The following is an 18,901-nucleotide window of genomic DNA, read 5'->3' as shown; positions in this document are numbered from 1 at the left end:
TGAAATAGTACGGGGGCTCCGTAGGGTGCCTTTGCCGGGCGGATGAATCCTACCGTCAACAACTCATCTAGTTGTTTCCTCAATTCGGCTAGCTCAGGGGGAGCCATCCGGTATGCATTCTTTGCTGGGGGTTTAACCCTGGGAAAGGGTTCAATTTCGTGATCAATGCCTCAACGGGGTGGTAATGTTTGTGGTAAGCTCTCTGGCATTATGTCAGCATAACTGTCTAGTACCTCCTTGATTTCGCTTGGAATAGTTTCCTCAGTGGTCACTTCTTCTATCAGTAGTTTAGCCACAAATGTAGGTTTCTCTCGTGCGAGTCCTCTTTTCAATTGTATGACCGTGATCATTCTAAGATTACGTGGTTGCTTGATGCTTGCAGGTATTACTGTGGGGTTGCGATCGGTGATCACCAAGCATTTCGCAAGTGGCATTGGGATAACTTTGTATTCTAGGAGGAACTCCATCCCAAGTAACACGTCAAAGTCGTCCATGCGAACCACGACAAGGTCCAACTCTCCTGTCCAAGCCCCTAATTTGAAGGGGACTCTTTTGGAAACTCCCACAATATGCAAGGCCTCGGAGTTGACAGCTTTCATTTATCCTGGGTCCTTTTCTATGGTGAGTCCCAATCTTCGTGCTTCTTGATCGGCAATGAAGTTGTGGGTCGCTCCTGAGTCTATCAAGGTGATCTTGCTTGGTCGAGAGTTTATTGTCGCATCCACGAACATGAGCCCTTTCTCTATTATCTCCTTTGGGTCGACCTTCCGTTGGAGGGCTGACAAGAATTTGAGCGCGCCCATTCGGGGGTTGTCTTGATCTTCCTTCTTGTTTAGCATAGTATCGACTCCTGTGTTGTTGCTCTCTTGAATGGACGCTTGGAGTGCACTGAGAGAGGCTTGATGAGGACAGTAGGACAGTTTGTGGGGGCCTTTACACAACAGGAATTGTAAAGGTGTCGTCAGGTGGTTCCTTTGAGGGTAAGGTCCTCGAGATGTCCCCGCTTGGTTGTTCTGAGGAGGTCTATCTATCCATCTGCTTGGTTTATCGTTACTTTCGTTTGGCCTATTGGAGCTTCCATTTCGATGACCTGGCAATTTATATGTTTTGCCGCTAGTGTTTGCGACTTGTGTTGTTCTTCTTTGGTAACCCGCTTCGTTCCCATAGTCTGTTGACTCTGGCAATTCGGAAGACAGTGTCGACGAAAAATCGGCCGAAGGTTTCTTCGAAGGAAAAATTAGCGGAAGTAAAAGGAGAGAGAGTGAGAGATTCGCTGAGATTGCTGAAGACTCGATATCTTATTTTACTTCAGTTGAACAGTTTAAATAACAAATCTAATTACAAAAATAGAAAAACCAATTATACAAAAATAGAAGAAGTGGACGAAGACTTCGCCCAAATTGCCAAAACAATGGCCCTAGAATCACGCTCCTCCATTTGCGTGAATTCAGATGTTTTACAAACCTAACTAAATAAGGCATGACTTTTATTTAACAATCTCCTCCTAAAAGCTGTACCTTATTATTTGAACTCCGATCTTTGAGCGTAGTTCTTCGAATTTCACCCACGCCAGGGACTTGGTGAAAATGTCTCCAAGCTGTTCCTCTGTTTGGATGAAATCAATCTTGATGAGCCCTCGATCTGCACATTCTCGAATGTAGTGGAATCTGATTTCTATTTGCTTGCTCCGGTCGTGCAAAACTGGATTTTTGATCAGGGAGATCGTAGGTTTGTTGCCTACGTATAGCATGGTGGATCGCTTTCTCTCACGATGAGTTCTTCCATTAGTCGTGCAAGCCAAATCCCTTGTGTTGCTGCCATCGAAGCGGCGATGTATTCTGCTTCGCAGGAAGACAAAGCAACCACCTTCTGTTTTGTTGATTGCCAGCAGATCGCGCCGCCTGAGAGAAAGTAGATCATTCCGTTGGTGCTCTTACGATCATCAACGTCACCGGCCATGTCACTATCACTGTAGCCGACCAGCTTGAGTTTCTCCTTTCCGCTCCCTGCGCAATATCTTACACCCCAGCCTCTGGTTTCGGCTACATAGCGCAGGATGCGCTTGACAGCCACTAGATGCTCCTCCCTAGGTGCTTCCATAAACCTACTCACATAGCCAACAAAATAAGCAAGATCAGGACGAGAGTTTACCAGATAGCGCAGACTCCCGACAATGCTGCGGTAATTGGTGGAGTCGACTGTCGTCGTAGTGCCGGCCTTCCTTAGTTGAAGTTGGGCCTCCATTGGCGTCCTGGTAGGATTACTATCCACAAGCCCAGTTGTGTCCAGCAGCTTCCTCGCGTATGCACTTTAGCAGATGGAGATACTAGAAGAGTTCTGTTGCACTTCGATGCCGAGGTAGTAGCTGAGCACACCGAGATCGCTCATCTCGAAGTTTTTCGACATCTCCTTCTTGAACCTTCCGAGGACTTCCACGTCGCCTCCAGTGATTATGAGGTCGTCGACGTACACTCCCACGATCAGTCGCTTTTTTCCGTGGCTGTACGTGTACATGCCATGCTTAGAGGCACAACGTTTGAAATTCAGTGACAGTAGGGTACTGTCGAGCTTCGCGTTCCAAGCTCGTGGGGCTTGTCGAAGCCCGTAGAGTGCTTTGTGCAGGCACAGTACCTTATTAGGGTTGTCGTTGTCCAGGAAGCCAGGTGGTTGTCGAACATAGACGGTCTCCTTCAACTCTCCGTTAAGGAAAGCAGACTTTACGTCCATATGGTGAACCTCCCAAGAGTAATGTGCCGCAATTGCCAGCAAGAAACGAACGGATTCTAACCTTGCTACTGGCGCAAATACCTCTTCGAAGTCCACTCCTTGCTTCTGGACGTAGCCCTTCGCCACCAGACGAGCCTTGTGCTTCACAACTTCTCCTTTTTCGTTGTGCTTCAGTTTGAAGACCCATTTGAGCCCTATGGCTCGGTGTCCCGGGGCCATATCCTCCAGACTCCACGTCTGGTTCTCAGTGATGGATGTCATCTCCTCCTACATTGCCTTCCGCCAGCACGGGTTCTTTTTTGCTTCGGCGAAGGTGTTTGGTTCATCTGCACTGACGGCATGTAGTTCGGCCACTTCTTCGAGCTCGCGCGCTGCCAGTCTAGGTGGTTCACCTCCTCCCACTAGGTCATCCATCCTCCGGTACCTAGCCTCCAGATCAGTATCGTGATCAGCATCCAGCGTCGAATCCGCAGTCCGTGGTGTTGCGAATTCCATTGGTTCAGGTGGTGCACCTGCTGGCGGCGGTGACGTCTCCTGATGCTGGGCTCCTCCTTCTTCAGGCTCGGTGACGAGGTACTCCACCGTGAATTGATTTGGATTACGGTCTGCCTCGATCACGTCATTCCACTGCCAGAAGGTGCTTTCATAGAAGACGACGTCGCGAGACACGTGAGCTCTCCCCCCTACAGGATCATAGAGTCTGTACGCCTTGCTCCCGGGTTCGTAGCCGATGAAGACGACCTTCAGCCCCCTGGGATTGAGCTTGGCGAGATGGGGACGTGTTACCTTCATGTATGCGACGCAGCCGAACACCCGAAAATGATGTACTGTTGGTTTTTTGTTGTACCAGGCCTCATATGGCGTCTTCCCGTCGAGGCTTCGGGTTGGTGACCAATTGAGGAGATAGACAGCCGTCATTACTGCCTCTCCCCAGAATCTCCCAGGCATCCCAGCCGTCACCAATAATGACCTCGCTGTCTCGACAATGGTCTGATTTTGGCGCTCTACCACTCCGTTAGGTGCCGTTGTATGCCGATCTCGTCGCAGTACTTACTGAAACTTGCCGAGGTGAATTCTCCGCCTCGGTCTGTACGCAGTGACACAATCGCACTTTCGAAGGCAGCGAACTAGCGATTGTGCGGCACTCACTTTCCAGCGACAAGTGAGTTAAGCCAATTTGTTCTTGCGTCGCCTACGGCCAAGCGACGTACGGTCGAGCCTCTAGCCTCGGTTTTAAAAGAAGGTTTTAGAAAACGAGGAGAGAGAGATTTTAGAAAGAGAGATTTTAGAAAGAGACGTTATATAAGCAAACAAGAGAAAGATAACAACGGCTTAGCATATATAACCTTGAGTAGGGAGAAGTTGACGACTAGTCATATCCCCCTATAGTACATTCTGGGCCATTTTAGTTCTGGCAGGCCTAGACATGATATTTTTGAGGCGTCATACGCCCTAGAATTACGAAAGGAAAAACACTAGAATGAAAAGACATGACAAGGGTTTGGCTTGTCATGGGCATGCGGCCATGGGCAACAGGCCCTGGACGAGCATGACCGTGACACGCAGCAACTCACATCTTCTTCTCACATTCAGCCTCCGCTCGCGCTTTAATGCGCTGAACCGCCTACTCCGTTCTGTTGAGGGGAGTAGTGCGCCGTTAGGTGCCGTTGTATGCCGATCTCGTCGCAGTACTTACTGAAACTTGCCGAGGTGAATTCTCCGCCTCGGTCTTTGCGCAGTGTCACAACCTTACTATGAAGAGAGTAAGTTGTGACCCTCACGCCATGACAAGCAAAGGGGCGTCCCTCAAGAGACGCCCATCCGGCCATATGCGGGCCAACGTAGAAGAATGCCATGATGCGATCGAGGAGGATGATGCATCATCCAACACACCACCACGCAAAGTGGGTATTGAAGACATGTTGAGACACAAGCATAACAGAGACATCAGCATAGACATGAAGGACAAGATAGGCTTGTTGAAGGGACGGGTAGGGCCCCGGGCCTTAACCTCAAAAGTCGAGGTTTCGGAAGGAATTTGGTCATTCGGTTCGGGAATTAAGTCCGTCCATATGAAATATGAATGCTCGCCAAGTTTGGTGTCGATCAGACATTGGACGGACAATGCACGACACCGTATGACACCTCACGAAAATCATGTTACTCCTGGTAGAATGAAAATGGCTCAAAATGTACTATAGGGGGTACCATCGTGTTAGCTCTCCACCACCCCTGGGCCCTGTGGCCTAAGTGAGCTACCCTGTGGCACATACGTGTGTCACAGTGTGGGCGAGCGTGCCGAGACGAGTGTCTCGGGCGACTTCCTTTGAAATGGGTTTTTGAAGGACAGTACCGGACGGCACGGGTGTGCCGGTATTGCGCCCTAGCCCGCGTGTTGGAGGTTGCTACATACACCCGCTATCTGGTACGGTATCCGTAAATGACTCGGCATGGGCACGAGAGGGCCTATGCCTCGATAGAACCCGGATGGATGGATGTTCGGGAAGTCCCGATGAGATGAACGACACGCGGGCCCATTCTCGATGGCACGACTGAACGAGTTATGATGGCCGACGACATCCCGAGACTCGGGATGGCATCAAGACATATGGACCCCGTCGATGGGGATCGAGATGGCAAGATGAGATGCGACGTTGTATTGAGAGACATTGGCCCGAGTAGAGGCAAGGTCAAGCCGAATGAGTTGGCCTAGCGTAGAGGCAAGTCGGATGTGTCGCAGACGATTGAACATACACGCACAGGCGGCGTGTGTGGTTGAACAAGCTTGGATTCCGCACAAGCGATGTTCGATTGGCGAAGACAAACCTCGCCTAAGGTCCGACGAAGCCACAAAGCCGGGGCGAAAAATATATATGGGGCTTAATTCCCCTTAAGGGGGGTCGTGAGTGTGTATAGATCACGACGCCGCATGGTTAAGAATGTAGGACCGTGACACGCAGCACTCGCATCTTCTTCTCACATTCGGCCTCCGTTGGCGTTTTAATGCGCTGAACCGCCTGGGGTCGCTGTGTACAAGCTCCAACAGCTCATTGGCTTGGTAGGCTGTTCGAGACGGAAAGGGTGTGCACCTCTGTTTGCCGATGATGCACCCATCACACAGCTTGTTCAACTCCAACTCCTTCGGTCTACTCTAACTCCAGGATGTAAAGACAACCTTGCCTGCGTGAGCAAGCCATGAGTAGTCCGCGCTCAATGGAAATGAAGCAACCTATCTCATCGAGTTGACCCAAAGGCTCACAAGGTTAGCCTTGAGCTCTTTCTTGGGTTCAAGATCCCATCACACAGCTTGTTCAACTCCAACTCCAGGATGTAAAGACAACCTTGCCTGCGTGAGCAAGCCATGAGTAGTCCGCGCTCAATGAAAATGAAGCAACCTATCTCATCGAGTTGACCCAAAGGCTCACAAGGTTAGCCTTGAGCTCTTTCTTGGGTTCAAGATCCCATCACACAGCTTGTTCAACTCCAACTCCTTCGGTCTACTCTAACTCCAGGATGTAAAGACAACCTTGCCTGCGTGAGCAAGCCATGAGTAGTCCGCGCTCAATGGAAATGAAGCAACCTATCTCATCGAGTTGACCCAAAGGCTCACAAGGTTAGCCTTGAGCTCTTTCTTGGGTTCAAGATCGTCGTCGGATTTGGAATCGAAATTAGGGACGCATGCAGTTACCCATGAAGAGAGCTATAGCTCCTCCTCGGATTGAGCCACATGGGCCTTTTCGGCCTTCTCCTCCTTATTCCTGAGCAATTTCTGCTCAGGTGTCCTCTCTTCCCCACAGTTCGAGCATTGGATCGGCCTGCCATTGGTCGGATTCTTCTTTTGATTCCCATCTTTCACGCACGTGCACCCCCCCCGTGGGACATCCATCAGTTCGAGCATTGGATCGGCCTGCCATTGGTCGGATTCTTCTTTTGATTCCCATCTTTCACGCACGTGCGCCCCCCGTGGGACATCCATCAGTTCGAGCATTGGATCGGCCTGCCATTGGTCGGATTCTTCTTTTGATTCCCATCTTTCACGCACGTGCGCCCCCCGTGGGACATCCATGGCTTCTTACTGCCTTTGTTGTCGCGGAGCTTTAGGCGTGCAAGCCACGGAGTAGACGGCCCTCCTTGTCACTGCTCGACGTTACGTAGTCTTCCGGTCACCTCTTCCACTGTTAGGACGTCGTCTTATCTTTCCCGCTACGTTAGGTCACACTCTTCCACTGTTAGGTCGTTTTTCTCCTCCGGTACTCGATTTGTTTCTCCCCTTCCTCTGGCTCGACAGCGTGCCATAACCCATTGCGCGCGCCTGCTCGACGTTAAGAAGTCACCTCTGCCATAACCCTTGCGCCTGTAGGTTGACGCGGATCAACAAGGGCCCACTCGTTATAGTTGGACCTTGTCAAAGTCAACACCCGGTACTGAACGACGAGGCGATCGTTGTCTCCATCCCTGATCCCTCGCTCAACGACAACTCGACGCCCGTCATCACGGCATCGGCCTCTTCGTGGTGGTGATGGAGATGCTGGCACTTGACGGCAACGTGGAGGAGTGAGCGAGAGCCTGCTCGGGATGGACCCCAACGATGTGCTTATTTTCACACTTTGCATTTTCTTCTACTCGAACCTGAGACCTATGTGTTGTTAGGTCGACACTCTAACCACTTGAGCTATTCAACTTGTTTGTTGATAGGTTGGCTCTTCTGTGATGGTATACTACCGATCGCTTCAACGAGGCTCTGATACCACTTGTTGACTCTGGCAATTCGGAAGACAGTGTCGACAAAAAATTGGCCGAAGGTTTCTTGAAAAATTAGCGGAAGTAAAAGGAGAGAGAGTGAGAGATTCGCTGAGATTGCTGAAGACTCGATATCTTATTTTACTTCAGTTGAACGGTTTAAATAACAAATCTAATTACAAAAATAGAAAAACCAATTATACAAAAATAGAAGAAGTGGACGAAGACTTCGCCCAAATTGCCAAAACAATGGCCCCTAGAATCACGCTCCTCCATTCGCGTGAATTCAGATGTTTTACAAACGTAACTAAATAAGGCATGACTTTTATTTAACATAGTCTAGGAGTCTCTCGGCGCTAGCAATTGCGGTAGCTAGGTCTTGGACCTTTTTCTCGTGTACTTTTGTTTTGGCCCACGGTTGTAACCCATTTATAAAGAAGAATACCTTGTCCTTCTCTGATGTGCCCTTGATATCTAGCATCAGGGTCGAGAACTGTCTGACATAGTCCCTTATGCTTCTAGTTTGCTTTAGGGCTATTAGTTTTTCCATTGCTAGATGTTCTACGTTTTCGGGGAAGAATTGGTCCCTCAACTCTCTCTTGAGGTCTTCCCACAAGTCTATGGTGCACAATCCATTCTTGATGTCTTGCACCTTCGTACGCCACCAAAGTTTGGCGTCGTCTATGAGATACATCGAGGCTACTGTCACCTATATGTCATCGGTACAAGCCGTTGTGGCTTTGAAGTACTGTTCGACATCAAAGATGAATTTCTCCAACTCTTTGACATCCCGGTTCCCTTTGAAAGGTCTAAGGTCTGGGAACTTCAGTTTGTTGGATCTTGTATTAGTTTGCCCAGCCGTGACGTTCTCTATGGCTTTCATGGTCACCTCAATTCGGGTGCTCATGACGGACATCTTTTCTTGGATGTCATCGATTGTTGTTCTGAATTCGTCAGCTAATCCATTGAACAAACTCATTATTGAATTTTGTAGCACGTCGCACTCTTCGCCACGTCCCTCCTTGTGCGCGATAGAGTTATCGGGGCTACCAGACGGTCTTGGCCTGCTTGTAGGAGCAACTTTTTCTTCGAGTGAGGTCACTCGAAACATTAGTTCTGCGATTGGTAACCCATCCAGGCGGTTGCCCATTGCGTCGATTTCTACAACTTTTCCATTCAATTCTGTCACCCGTGCTTCCAGGAAGCGGATGGTGTTAGGGACTTCTTTGAAGAATAGCATTTCCTCATCTATTAAAGTAAGCCGGTCGGCTTGTGATTTGGGTGTCGACTTTGTTGTCGACATGTTTTCGGTCTTTGCTATTTCACGGAGCTAACAAAGCTCTGATACCACTTGTCACAATCGCACTTTTGATGGCAGCGAATCGCACTCACTTTCCAACGACAAGTGAGCTAAGCCAATTCGTTCTTGCGTCGCCTACGGCCAAGCGACGTATGCTCGAGCCTCTGGCCTCGATTTTAGGTTTTAGAAAACGAGAGCAGAGAGAGATTTTCGTAAGAGAGATTTTTGAAAGAGACGTTATATAAGCAAGCAAGAGAGAAATAACAATGGCTCACAGTATATAACCTTGGGTAGGGAGAAGTTGACAACTAGTCGTATCCTCTATAGTACATTCTGAGGCATTTCATGTCTGACAGGCCTAAACATGATATTTCTGGAACGTCATACTTCCTAGAAATACAAAAGTAAAACACTAGAATATGAAAAGACATAAAGGGTTGGGCTTGTCATGGGCATGCGGCCATGGACAACACGCCTTGGACGAGCATGACTGTGACACCAAGCAATTCCCCAAATCGCAGCTTGCTCTCGACTCGCGTGCGGCTCAGTTGAGTCATTCCTCTTGCAAAGACTCTAGCAGCTCTATTTCGGCTCCAGCTCAGCTTAGACGACTTATTCAGCTTGGGTTGACTTTTTGGATACGTTTCTTACATTTTCAACCTTTCAAAGCTTTTTTTTTTATATATATTATTAGAGACAATTGAGGTGAGTACTATTTCACAATTTTAAGCATTCTAAGCTAAATTAGTCGATTATCTGAGACTATTAGGCGGATTAACCCCTCTAACATATTTTAACTCGATGTTGTGAGCCCATATAGGTTGACTCGGGTACCAAGGATAGTTTCAGACTAAGAACAAGGATAAGATAATAACTCCCGCTTAGGCCAACCAAGTAGGTGACTTTGCCGTTGGCTTGGTTGAACAACTTATGTGATGTATGATGATGAGTGTCATGTGCTATGTGATGTTATGTTATGTCATATTATAAACTATGCTATGTTGTTGATGGTGTTAATATAACACATGCGGAAGCAATTTGGATCTTAGGCACTTTTAGAACATTAATTATATAAATAACTATCATGTTCATAAGTATTAAAACTTAATGAGTTTAGATACTAACCTTTTGTAGTTCAAACTCCTTTTTCCTCAGGAACCGGTTTCGAACCACCACTAGTGTCTTCTCCACTATCCTCCGGCCTTAGAACGGGATTGTGGAATCCGGTGAGTGACTAAACTTGGGAGGGATTTTGTATATATGAAGAGAGTGTTTGTGAGAGGTTTTTTCTCAAGATTTTTCACCAAGAAGAAGAAGACCTTCCATGTACCATGATCACTCTATTTAAAGAGCCATGTTTGCATGTTCATTCAAATTTGAGTTCACCAAATTTTGACACTCAAAATTCAACTCAAATGTTTGGGATTATGTGGCAAGCATGCATGTTTGAGTTAACCAAATTTTGACACTTAAAATTCGACTCAAACTTGTGGGGTTTATTTGGCAAGCATGCAAGTTTGGTTAAACCAAATTTTGACACCTCAAAATTCCACTAACATGTATTTTTCCATTAAATGGAGTCTAACATTTTGACTTTCTTTATTTTAATTCAACAATTAATTTGAATAATTAATTTCAAATTAAAGTAACATTAAATGATTAATTAAACTATTTAATTAATATTTAATATTAATTCAAATGTCAATCCCAAATAATTCCGACACATATTTAAATAAGATTTCAGATTCTCTCTTTTTGTTTAATTCGTAAATAAAACAGAAATGCGGTTAAATATATCGTATATATGTAGCGCATATTCCCTAATTTGAATTCGAGCACTTCGAACTCACTCGTCACACTATTCTATGGTTTAGTCCGATATGAGCTAGCAGAGGGACCTAATGGACCTATAGATCATGGGCTCCAACGATCCAAGATTAACCGGTTAAACTCATTAACCTGGTTAACCAACATTCTTTAACTACTAGGACACTCCACTATAGCCTAGTAGTTGCACTCCCTTCACTATAGATATATTTCTGTCCATTTGATATAACCATGATTAGTAAGTCGATCCTTCACAGGTTGTTGTTCGTAACTAGAGCTGGTTCAATTTACCGTTTTACCCCTGAAGTTACTTCTTGTTTCTTATGTCTCACTGATCCTCTAATGAACGATTGGTTTGTGGTCCAACCAGTAAACCGAATCCCTCTCAGGCCAATGAGAGGGTGGGGCCCCTTGTTCAAGACTTGGAGTCAATGCTTAAGGGAACTACCTCTCTTCTATCCCTAAAAGTGGGTAGGAGTGAATTCCATCTTGCACCCCACGTCCCCAGCCATTCACCCAGTCTTACCCTTGAAATGGGAGGCCTATTGAGTCGGCGAACTATAGCCACTCTCACCCATGCAAATCTAAGGATAATTCCGAATAAACAGGAGTTCATGGTTAGCTCAGGATTAAAACCGAGTTACCTAGGTTATCGAATGAAAAGAAAATCAGTCTCAACAGTAAACGACATTATAAAGTGAGAGTGGTTTTCTTCATGGTCCGATCTTATGCAATACTCATTGCATAGAACGCCCCCACTCACATGTCTCCACATGTATAATTTAGTGATCACATTGTTTATATCATATACAAAAGTGGGCCGCATCCATAGTGTCCCCAGAATAAGGTACTCAGCCTTATCCTAGCCTTATCCTTATACTATAGATCATTTTGACTATATACTTGAACTTGATCCACTCTTATGTCTCTACATATAGTTCAAGTAATCATACTATAGCCAGAGTGTTCTTAGTTTAATTGGATTTAGATTAATGATCGTAAAGTTCACTTTATTCAATAACAATCTTTACTGAATAAATAACAATAATAACTTTATTGAAAATAGAATATGTTTTTGTTTACAAACTATGAGTTTGACATAAAACCCAACAGTTGTGTTATATCATGTTATATGTTGTGCTATGAGATGTTTATGCCATGTTTATGCCATGTTATGAAACTATGTTAACACGTTCACTTCATGCATGTGAGACATGAGGAAGCCATGCATGTTAAATATGAAAAATATGACATGTATTACGTATGCATGCTTCATAGGCTTGTTATGTCATGAATGAATGGAGGTATCACTAACATCATAAGCTTATGCCTTGATTTCAAGCTATGAAGATCTCATGCATATTTACTTACGTCATATGCATCAGAATTGTGAGATCCCACATCGGTTGGGGAGTAGGACGAAACATTCTTTATAAGGGAAATTTGATTATCATCGGTTCTACAAAGATAATTAGAGGTTCGCCAACTAGTCCTTAATCATAAACCTAATTGATTATCATGGGTCTAGAAAACTATAGAACTGACATATAGGACTTAGCTCTAGAACGTGGAAAATGTTAACCGTTCATATTTAGGAGTGAAAGCTACCTAACCCTGAAATGAATAGGATTAGATGAAGATGTGGCCCAAAATGGGATGACCCACATGGGTCACAGCGTAGACGAAAAGGGCACCATGTGGGTCGGTCAAGGCACAAACCATAAGTATCATCTTTTTGTACCTTACAGGACCTCTTTATAATAATAGGTGTAGAAGATGACGTCCGGAGTGCAATGCTTTTGTCAAAGTAGTTTGGTTCACAAGTGAATATAACAAAAGTAATTTGGTTTTTCAAATCACAATGATTTCTACTACTTTTTCCTTCTACATTCATGAGCCCCCATATATATATATATGTATGTATATATATATATATAAGATTTATGAGCCCATTTCATTGAATGGGAAGATTTAGGGGAAAACAATAGAATCAAAGAGAAAACATAAGGAAAAGAGAAAAAAAAATTGTAATTAATGAATTCAGTTTCGGCATCTTATCATCTCGATATTCTCTTGTAACGTGGTCATGTTACTTACTCATCGCTTCTATGCATTCAGACTATCCCTACAGACTAACACGAGCCATTTTAGCACACTTTATCCTCCCTCACATGCATTCTAAGAAAATTCTCAGGAAGTCACCCAACATAGAATTGCTATAGACAAACTATGTTTAACCATGGAGTTCTTAGGGTTTAAGCCACCAAAAAAAATATACACGTCTTTAAGTTTTTTTTAGTCATCCTATTCTCAAGATCGTTCTCATTCAAATGTGGTCTTGGTTCATTCATGTACCCCTTCTTTACTCGGGTGTCACGTGCCCACCAGTTTCTGCGTTGATTCTTCCCCGAACCATATGTTACTGGGAGAGGTACTGCTCTAATACCATTTATAACAACTCATGTCCTTGATTCAAAATCCAGATTCAACACCGTCATTCTCCTGCATCATCTTCTCTACTCGAGTTTCACATGCCCATCAACTTCTGTTGTTGTGGGCATGTGACACCTGAGTAAATGAGAGATACATGAATAAAGTGAGATCATGTCCAAATGAGAGTGAGTCTAAGGAGAATGACTAGATCACTTAAAAAATTGGAAGTCACTACCTATACCAACCCAATGCACCTTCATGTTTTTGTGGTTCAATCAGAAGAACTCTAAAGTTAAACGTGCTTTATTTAGAATAGTCCTATGTTGAGTTACCTTTTGCGAAGTTTTTCAAGAAGCATGCGAGCTACGACAAACTATGTTTAAAGAACCCGTACTTGTTTGTAGGGATAACCTTCACTCTCAAGACTCCGTGACAGCATAAACCAAAATTAATAATTTACCAAACTTTAAAATATCTAGTAAATTATTGATTTTTTTACCAATTATTAAATTCTAGTTTTGTGTTGGGTAAAACCTAACCTATTAATTTAGGTGAATAAATATTAAAAACATTTACCAAAATTTAACAAAAGGTTCACGTGACAGACACCTGGAAAAAAGCGTGCCCACTTTTCTTTTACGTACTATATTTATTTAACCTTTTGTTATGCATTTAATATTTACCATAATTGCATAGTTATGTACACAAAATAATGCAACATCTATACATCTACCTTAAGGGGGAAAAAATGGTCAATTGACCATTCTTGTGACTCACCATTCTTAATAAAGTCTCTACTTAAATGTTGTAAGTTCCTTAACAAGGTGTACAAAAACGAAGACCGACACGATATTTATTATCGTTGTGTCTACTAATACAAAGTTCAATAATTGCGAGCAAAGTTCGAACTATAAATCTTTAAGATATTAATTGATATTTTATTTTTTAGTTATTCTATATTTCACTTTGAAATTTCACATCTGTTGTAGAGAGGAACAAAACATTTTTTATAATGATGTCGAAATCTCTTACTAACATACTCATTTTAAGACTTGTTCTAATTTAATTTATGTTCCTTAACAAGGTGTTAAAAAAAAGCTTTTAAGATTGAATCATGATAATTAATATTATCCCCACCTAGAAGTAAATAAATGAAAATGAAGTTTAAAGGAAAAATGGGTACATTAATTGGGTGTTATGTATATAATAAAGTGCTATGCCTTTGCGTGACAACCATAAAATTTATTATTTGACATCTAACTTCCAAAGGTTTATGGCTAGTTGTGGGAATACTTTATCGGTCCACGTGTACTTTTGATAGGGAATATACTCATCATACGAGTTACGAGTAGGGAATATTCAAAGTTTTGATATTCCGAATTTGAGAATAATCATTCTTCATTCATCTCTTTTTAACTGTTCATGTCTAATGATGGACTATAACGTTTTTGATCCAAATATAATTTAACTAGTTAAGAAATATACGTTATTACAGTATCAAATATTTGAAAAAAAAAATCTAAGAAAATATTGGAAAAAAAAAAGAAAGAAAGAGGGAAAGTGTAAGATTTATCTGTAAGATTTAAGAAGAGCGCCACAAGTGGAACAAATGATGGCCTTCCAGAAGGTGGAGTGGATGGGAATCCGGCAAAATGTGGTGGAGGTTTCCATTTCCGCCACCCGAGCTCCCCGTCCGCAGCGGGAGCACGTTCCAGCCACCGGCTTCGTCCGCCGTACCTTCCTCCTTTGGTCGATCAGAAAACAGAAGCAAACCATTCCCGCCGGCGACCTCTGTGTGTGTGTCTCTCTGTCGTGGATGGAAACTGTATTTTGGGTGTGTCTCTCTCTGAAGTTTGTTTATATACACAATTCTCACGGCTCATTATTTATTCTCAACAATACCCATTCTACCCCTCCTTTACTTATTACTATATTTCCATTGCTCATTCAATTTTTCCATTTATTGTCAATTTCATCTTCAATGTACCTTTTTCATAAAATATCAAAATAAGAATTTCAACTTTCACAGGAGGAGGTTTAAGTCCGTATATATGAAACATGAAAGCTCATTAAATTTGGTGTGTCTATTCGAGAAGGATTGAAAATGCCTCAAAATGTACTATAAGGGGAGACATGATATCATCTCTCCACCACCTTTGACATTTTTGGCCCAAGCGAACTACCCTTGTGGCACGTGCATGTGTCACAATGAGGGCGGCCATTCTAAAAAGTGTGTCTCGGGCGACTTCCTTTGAAATGATTTTTTCAAAGACAGTATCAGACAACATAGGTGTGTCGATATTGTGCCTCAGCTTGGTGTTGGAGGTTGCATTATACACTGACTATCCAAAACATATGTCATAAATGGTTTAGCATGAGCATAGGAGAGTGCAGTGCCTGAGAGATTTCAGATAGATGGATGTTTGGGATGCCCCAATAAGATGGTCGACATATGAGTCAGTTTCCAATAGATGTGTTAGAGTAAGCCAAGATGGTCAAGTTGTCCTGAGACATGGGATGACATCATGATGCATGAGTCGTATTGTTTGGAACCGAGATGACAATGAGATGTGACGTTGCATTGAAAGACCTTGACCTCGAAGAGAGATAAGGTTTTTTAAGGAAAGCCTTGTTTCATATATAAAATTTATGAAATTAATTGAAGTAATGGAATATGTTATTTTCAGTTGGTTAACATTTAATTCCTACTTCCTACAACTTGATTAAACAATTTACCTAAATGCCTCTTGGACCACAACACTTATGATTAGATAAGAAAAACTTAATCTAAATTTTCGAATAAGAATATTTTATTTTTTAATATATGTATATATGGTTGGATGGAAGTCTCACATCAACTAATTTAAAGAATGATCATGGATTTATAATCAAAGAATACTATCTTCAATGGAATGAGGCCTTTTGGGGAAGCTCGAAGCAAAGCCACGAGAGCTCATACTCAAAGTGGACAATATCATACCATTGTGGAGAGTCCATGTAAATAGAATCCTCAAATGTCGAACAAAAGTATTATGAGTCTCGAAGGCATAGTACAAAATGACTAAAACTCCAAAAGAAAAGGAGTCGAGCCTCGATTAAGAGGAGGTGTTGGATGAACATCGACTTAAATTTTTGCAAATTCAATAAGATTAATTATCAACCAACTTGAAGGTTGACCCCAAGTAAGTATGAGTATACAAATTGTGTTGGGAATTTGAAAAAATCTTAATCCTTAAGTCATTCACTTTATTTCTTACTCGAATATTTCTTACTCGAAGTTGATTAGACCCAATGCTCTGTGGGGTAGGGCGGGGACACACATTAGTTTCTTCTTTATGCCATTAATGTGTTTACTATTTCGAAAGTTAAATCATTCATTTGATTTCATTACATCATTACCAAAAGCTTTCTGGCTAGATGCTATGCAATGGGTAATCACATTCTTAACAGATCTACACTCATTGTAAAAGATATGACTCTGGAAGAGGCATGGAGTGAAAGAAAGTCATCAGTCGAACACTTTAGGATTTTTGGATGTATCAGATATGTTCATATCCCTGAGGTTAAAAGAAGCAATCTCGATGACAAAAGCGTGAAGTGTGTTCTGTTAGGTTTCAGTAGTGAATCCAAGGCCTTTAAGATGTTCGATGCAGTGGAGAAAAAGGTTCACATCAGCCGAGATGTGATATTTGAGGAAGATAAGAAGTGAAATTGGGAAGATGTGCAGAGGAAGTGGAAGAAGCAGAAGAATACACTGATGATGTTCCTTCACCAACGATCCACCAACTGGAGAAACAACAACAATAACGGGCAGGGTGAGAAAACCACCAATCTGATTTGCAGATTATATCACAGGAGAAGGACTATCAGATACAGAGGAAGAAGCAAACATGGCTAGAGTCGAGATTGAAACTCTAGCTTTCATGGCCATATCAAATCCGACCAGTTTTCAAGAAGCTGCAGGACATCAGAAATGGAAACAAGCGATGGATGCTGAGATACAGTCCATCGAACGGAACCACACGTGGTCGCTGACTGCACTTCTTGTTGGAACCAAGGGTATTGGGGTTAAGTGGATTTACAAGACCAAATTAAATGAACTTGGAGAGGTAGACAAGTTCAAAGCTCGGCTGGTTGTAAAATGGTATGCTCAAGAGTATGAAGTAGATTACATAGAGGTATTCGCACCAATGGCTTGAATGGATACAGTGAGGATGATCATTGCTGTGTAGCAGCACAAAAAGGATGGAGAATCTATCAGCTCGATGTCAAATCTACTTTTCTACAAGGTGAGTTGAATGAAGATATATTTGTTGAACAACCACAAGGTTATGAAGTAGTAGGGAAGAAGGACATGGTTTATAAGCTGCATAAGGCTCTTTACGGACTAAAACAAGTGCCTAGAGCTTGGTTCAGTCGCATTGAGGCTTATATCGTCAAGGAAGGTTTTGTAAGCAGCTCTAGTGAACCAACATTATTCATCAAACAAAAGGGAGGTAAAATTCTAATTGTGAGCATTTATATTGACGATCTATTGTTCACTAGTAATGATGAGGAGTTGTTGAATGAGTTTAAGCGCTCCCTGATGGATGAATTTGACATGCTGATTTGGGGAAGATGAGATATTTTCTTAGCATTGAAGTGATGTAGAAGGTTGATGGCATGTTTATATGTCAAAGAAAATATGCTGCTGAGTTGATCGAGAGGTTTGTGATGCAAAATTACAACTCCGTTTGCAATCCGATAGTCCCTGGACAGCAGGTTGGCCAAGATGAAGCTGGTATAAAGGTCGATTCAACGCTATATAAGCAAATGGTGGGCAGCTAATGTATCTCACAGCCACACGACCTAACTTGATGTTTGTGGTAAGTCTTATTAGTCGTTTTATGGCAAATCTTACTGAATTGCACTTTGCTACTGCAAAAATAATCATGAGATACTTGAAGGGAACTCTGGAATTTGGGATATGGTATCAAGGTGAAGGGAAGAGTGAACTCTTAGGCTACACCGACAGTAACTATGCGGGAGATGTGGATGATAGTAGAAGCACTTCAGACTATGTTTTCTTAATGAGTGGAGGAGCTGTGGCATGGTCCTCAAGGAAGCAACCAATCGTCACTTTGTCAACTACTGAAGTAGAGTGTGTAGCAGCAGCTACATGTGCCTATCAAGCCATTTGAATGAAAAGGATATTGAAAGAAATCAGGCATGAACAAGATGACGAGATGGCTCTGATTTGTGACAACATGTCCACTATCAAGTTGTCAAAAAATGCAATCATGCATGGAAAGTTTCACATAAGGGTTCGATACTATTTTCTTAGAGAATTGACAAAGGAAGATGCAGTTAAATTGGTCTATTGCAGCACTGAGGAGCAATTGGCCGACATAATGACAAAGCCTTTGAAGATGGCATCATTTCAAAGGATCAGAGAAGCGTTTAGGATGAGTGTTATGAACTAAACTCTTGATCAAGTTCAGTTCAAGGGAGGAAGTGTTGAGTTAGTTTTAGATTATTTCAATAAAGATCTATTCTCTAGGTTTAGAACAGGTCTAGCTATTTTCTTGTTCTTAGTGGAGCTAGTTGAGTGGTGTCCTGTATTTCCGTTTTTTCTGTAGTTTTATGTATTTCCTCTCAAAAGACATTGAAATCTATGAATAAAGATAGATCATTCTGGTGCATTTGCCAATTCTCTGAAACTTACGCTATCGATTATTGAAGGAGTGTTTTATTCTCAAACCATTATTTTTGATGACCCACACTTATGATTAACATAAATGTGATTGTTTTCTAAAATATGATAAAAAAAAAAACGTTGAAATATCAAACTCTGGTTTAAACCATTAATTTGGTAGACAAAGTTGGTAAAAGTTT

The 18,901-nt window shown here is 42.6% G+C and overlaps 1 protein-coding gene across 1 annotated transcript; it reads right to left on the bottom strand.

Moving 5' to 3' along the window:
* Window positions 1-12,598: 12,598 nt before the first annotated feature.
* LOC111810712 (uncharacterized) lies at window positions 12,599-14,871 on the bottom strand. The gene has a single exon (XM_087117337.1). The coding sequence runs from the start codon at window positions 14,801-14,803 to the stop codon at window positions 14,597-14,599; it is 207 nt and encodes a 68-aa protein (XP_086973463.1). The 5' UTR covers window positions 14,804-14,871; the 3' UTR covers window positions 12,599-14,596.
* Between the last annotated feature and the right edge of the window lie 4,030 nt (window positions 14,872-18,901).

Source organism: Cucurbita pepo, chromosome 14 (assembly GCF_057944985.1).
Source record: "Cucurbita pepo subsp. pepo isolate OVF chromosome 14, ASM5794498v1, whole genome shotgun sequence".
NCBI lineage: Eukaryota > Viridiplantae > Streptophyta > Magnoliopsida > Cucurbitales > Cucurbitaceae > Cucurbita > Cucurbita pepo.
This window is presented reverse-complemented; position numbering and strand designations above follow the sequence as displayed.